This window comes from Amphibalanus amphitrite, unplaced genomic scaffold (assembly GCF_019059575.1).
Source record: "Amphibalanus amphitrite isolate SeventyFive unplaced genomic scaffold, NRLGWU_Aamphi_draft 000410F_arrow, whole genome shotgun sequence".
Taxonomy (NCBI): Eukaryota; Metazoa; Arthropoda; class Thecostraca; order Balanomorpha; family Balanidae; genus Amphibalanus; species Amphibalanus amphitrite.
In genome coordinates this window covers 388,853-393,897 of record NW_024881904.1, presented here as the reverse complement: position 1 = coordinate 393,897, position 5,045 = coordinate 388,853, and the positions used below count along the sequence as shown (strand labels likewise).

At 63.8% G+C, this 5,045-nt stretch overlaps 1 protein-coding gene across 1 annotated transcript; it reads right to left on the bottom strand.

The window, feature by feature from the left end:
• Positions 1 to 591: 591 nt before the first annotated feature.
• On the bottom strand, positions 592 to 4,663 carry LOC122390810. The gene is made up of 4 exons (XM_043384143.1): positions 4,000 to 4,663; positions 1,947 to 3,784; positions 940 to 1,253; positions 592 to 613 (listed from the first exon to the last, which is right to left on the bottom strand). Exons 1-4 carry the CDS (start codon positions 4,661 to 4,663, stop codon positions 592 to 594), a joined length of 2,838 nt encoding a protein of 945 aa, XP_043240078.1.
• Between the last annotated feature and the right edge of the window lie 382 nt (positions 4,664 to 5,045).

The window sequence follows — 5,045 nt, the reverse complement described above, 5'->3', positions numbered from 1 at the left end:
TGTCCATCGATACGGTTGCGGAGTCCGCAAACAAAGTCCCTCCATGCGAATTTTGTTGACTGTTTAATGTCCTCCCAAACATCAATAAACTATGTCCATATATGCGCCTCTTTTTTCCTGCAAAATGTCCATCGAAAGCATTTAAGATACCTCGAACTGTCCACCAAATCTATGGCAAAACGTGTCCCCATATGATGAACTTTGTTACCTCCGAATGTCCACCCATAGCGATTCTGATACCCATTTTTGAACCATGATTACTGTATTTAAACTCGCACAGAAATAAAACCGACTTCGCAAAAACAACGCTCGGCGGCCGCCCCGCGCCGCTCCCTCCCGCGCTCCCTCTCGCCGACGACTCGCCGCTGATCCATTTTCCACAACAAATCCCAGCCGCACGCGACAACTCACACGCGCGCCGTGCACCGGACGCGCCTCCGCACAGCGGCAACTACACCTCCCCCTGATCCTGAGGATCATTTACATCCCTCACAGAAACATCCTTGCAGAGGACGGCGGGTGCGCTGACTTCGCCGAGGAGCCACGGCAGGAGGCTCCGGCGCTGGAGCGTCGCATAACTCCGGCCCCTGCTCAACTGGAGCCGGCTGGAGGACTGGGAGAGACGGGGGATCCATCACGTAGACGGGGTCGTCCGCGTCAATTTCAGCACATGGGGGCGGCTCACTATTTCTGCGCCGCAAATCCCTGACGTGTCGTGGCATACCGTCCACATCGACAACCTGCGGAGAGACCACCGCCGTGACGGTACCCCGGCGGGACGGCTCCGTGCAGCGCGTCCCACGGCGGCGCACCCACACCGCGTCTCCGACTGTGTATGGGCCCGTCTCCACCGCAGGGAGCTCCCGCGCCCCGGCCCCACCGTCCGCGGCCGTCCCTGGCGGAGCAGCCGGCAACCGCACACAGTCACTCGGCTCGTACCTGTACACGCCACAAAACGGAGCGCTGGCCACCGCCTCGCCGTCACGCGGCGTCACGTTATACAAGTGTACCGCCTCGGCGATATCGCACCGTTTCCGGGCGGCGATCACTTTCACTGTCCGGTGGCAGCGCTCGATGACACCGTTCCCGCTCGGTGCATGGGCCGCCCGGAACCTCACAGCCACTCCCCAGCGCGCGGCGAGCACGGCAAACGGTCGGCCGCGGAACACAGGATCGTTATCACACAACAGCTCCGCCGGAGCTCCTCGATCAAAAAATATCTCCTCCAGCCGCTGAATAACGCACACACTGTCCTGCCGTCGCAGCGGCCGCCATACAGTGAACCGCGACGGCCCGCAGTCGATTACACTGAGGTACGGATGGCCCCCATAATGAGTTATATCAATGGCCAGTCTGTGCCACGTCTGTGGTACACCCAACGACCCGTGTCGCCACTTTACTGGAGCCGGGTCGATCGCTCGACAGACATCACAATTTGTCACCACGGCGCGTACCTGGTCTCTCGAGACGCGGCCGATACATCGGCGAGCAAAATACAATGTCCGTCGGACGCCCGGATGACCAGCTCGCTCGTGCACTTCAGCCACGCTCTCTGCACCATCGAGGCTCGCGTTTACAGCGTTCGGCTCGTCCGCTGTGGCCGCGCTTACTGCCGACGGTTCACCCACCGCGGCTGCGCTCACTGCCGGCTCGACCGCGGCAGCTACTCCCACTGCCGACAGCCCGCCCGCTGCGGCCGCGCTCACTGCCGACGGCTCGCCCGATGCAGCCGCGCTCACAGCCGCCGCGCTCACTGCCGACGGCTCGTCCGATGCAGCCGCGCTCACAGCGGCCGCACTCACTGCCGACGGCTCGCCCGCTGCAGCCGCACTCACAGCGGCCGCGCTCACTGCTGACGGCTCGCCCGCTGCAGCCGCGCTCACAGCGGCCGCGCTCACTGCCGACGGCTCGCCCGCTGCAGCCGCGCTCACAGCGGCTGCGCTCACTGCCGACGGCTCGCCAGCCGCGCTCACGGCGGCCGCGCTCACTGTCGACGTCAGATCGTCTCGGAGCCACTCCCTGGGCACTCGAGTCAGTGCATCAGCGCGATTATCCGCCGATCGAACGAGCGCCACTGTCAGACGGAGCTCCAGCTCGATGACCAGCTGACGAATAATCGCCACACGCCGTCGGATGAGCAGCTCGCCGCTGGCTTTAGTACGGAGGCGCGCGCGGCCACTGATCGCGTCGTCGATCCACCGCTTCACCGTCACCGAGTCGGTTCGGAGATCGATTCTCCGTGCGCCCCACGCAACTGCCAAGTTAATGCCTCGAATAGCGGCATCGAGTTCGGCCATATTTATGTGTACAGCGTCGTCTCGCCTGAGCCAGCATGCGTCCTCGATCACCTCACCGTCTGTGTTTTCCAGGACCACTCCGGTGGCCAGCGAGCTGGCGTCTGTCCAGGCGACCACCTCGTCCCCGTCGACACACCACACGCCACGGGCCGGGTCGTCACTGGCGAGGCGACTCGCGATACAGTCCATCTGCACGCGCAGCGCGGCGTCATCAGTGATGTCGTCCCATCCGCGCGTCAGCTCATTTACACGCCGCTTAAGCCATGCGACCGCGGGTCGAAGCCACCCACACACTGGTACGTGGGCCACTAGCTGTCCGCACCACGCGAACACAGATCGGCGAGTCACACGTTCTGGCGGCGCGCTCACGGCATTGCCCCGCTTCCACCGCAGCTGCCCGTTCTCCTCGTGCACCCGCAGGCCCAGGAGCCGCGCTCCACTGGCCGCCCGCTCCGGCGGCTTACAGTCCAGTCCAAACTGCGCGAAATGCGCCACCACGCGCTCGGCACTGACTATGTCCTCATTTACAAGGAGGTCGTCCACATATGGGAGGACGGCACGCCCGATGTCGGGGTCCTGATCGAGCACAGCACGCACGACAGCCTTCATCACGAGGGGCGCGATATTCAAACCAAAACCTAGGCGGGTCAAACAGAATCGCTGCCCCCGCACCATCACCGTCTGAAACGGCCAGAGTCGCTCCTCCAGGTGCAGCTGGAGGTAGGCACGCTTCAGGTCCACGACCGCCACATTTGCGCCGTGCCGGCGCCACTTGCGGAGCTGTTCCGCGCACACGTCGCTGTCAGCTGTGTGAGCCTGCACAAAGTCATTCAGTTCTCGGTAGTCCAACACCGGTCGAACTTTCCCCCGATTGCGCTGCTCCACAGCCATTAGCGGCACCAACCCCTTCGGCGGCCCCTGCCGCCGCTCGTCATACGGCACGAGCCACTCCCGCTCTATCCAGTCGTCAAGTTCTGTCTCGAACTCGTGACGAGCGGCGGGCGGCACAGCATACTGCGGCACAGCGTTCGTGAGGCACTGGGGTCCGATCCCATCGGACCATTTCCATGCAACCGACCACTTCCGGGCAGCCGCGTTGAACTGCACCCGGAAGTCCGGCGTCTCAATGTCTGGCGGCGCACGACACACTGCTCCACAGAACCGCACCACAGAGGGGGACAGCACCGTCACGCCCCCGAGAGCCGAGATACCGCTGACCCCGAGCACCATGTCCACGCCGAGCGGCCGCTCCTCCACCACCAGCGTTTCAAGCGCGGCACGATGGCCCGTCGGCGCCTCGACCGTTACACTGCCAATGCCGCTGCATTTCAGGTCGTCGCCGCTGATCGTGGTGACGCGCACCACCCGTCGCCTCCACTGCGCACAGAATGGCGCGTAGATGATGGTGTCGGTGCTCCCGGTGTCGATGAGGACCGAGCACTCTCGTCCGTCCACGTGCAGGCGTGTAATCGGCAGCGCACCGCTCACTGTCGCGCAGGAGAGAACGGCGGTGCTGACCCGTCCCCTCCGGCTCCGTTTTCCGACTGACGCGGACATCTCGCAGCAATATGGCCGGGCTCTCCACAGGTCCAGCATCTCAGCGGACGCGGACCGCGCGGAGGCCGTCCACGCGTCGGCCCCGGCGGCTGGCCGGGTCCAGGCGCCGCAGATGGGTGGCTAGCCGGCGGCGGCACAGTCCGACGCGCCGCTGCTGCTGCTGCGGAGAGCCGCTCGTCGGTCAGCACAGCGCGAGCGCGCGCCAGCACCGATGACAGGTCCAGTCCATCTGCCCGGCAGCCAGCGCGGATCATCTGCCGGACGCTGTCCGGCAGGCCTGCCACGAATGCGCAGGCCAGCGCTCGCTCCGGCACTCCTCCGAACAGCGCCGCCAGCCGGCGGAGGTCAGCGAGGAATACGTCCGCCGACTCTCCTGGCATCAGTCGCCGAGCGGCGAACGCTTCATAGGCGGCGTACTCATCGAGAGCAAACGCCGCCTGGAGGGCGTCTCTCACGGCCGTCAGCGAGCAGCGACTGGCCGCCGGCAGCTGGGACCATACGTGGAAAGCACCGCCAGCGAGGCGCAGAGGAATCACAGTCTCGGCGGCCACTCCCCTCAGCTGGCACAGCATCTCAGCACGCGCCAGCCAGCTGACCACATCTTCGGTCCCGTCAAACTCCGGTATCAGCCGCGCATCAAAAGGTGCCGACGGTACCGCGACCACAGGCTGTGAGACGGTTGCCGAGTCTGTCACACCACCATCACCAACCGGCACCGGCGCTGTCACCGGTCGCGGGACGATTGTCGGCGCCACCGCACTTGCCATCACCGGAACCTGGTCCAATGACACTGTCACGTTCGTCGTCATAATGCCGAAATAGCTTGTATTTAAACTCGCACAGAAATAAAACCGACTTCGCAAAAACAACGCTCGGCGGCCGCCCCGCGCCGCTCCCTCCCGCGCTCCCTCTCGCCGACGACTCGCCGCTGATCCATTTTCCACAACAAATCCCAGCCGCACGCGACAACTCACACGCGCGCCGTGCACCGGACGCGCCTCCGCACAGCGGCAACTACAATTACTCCGTAAGTACGTTATCATTGACAGCGGTTAAGTGATATGGTGTAGACTGGACCTAGGCCTAACCAATAGACTGTGTCACCAGACCCCTTTTTCTCGCAAATTCTGGCGAACGTAATATATTTGTGGCCCAAGGGCCTTACATGAATAATGATGTCCAAAGAAGCGG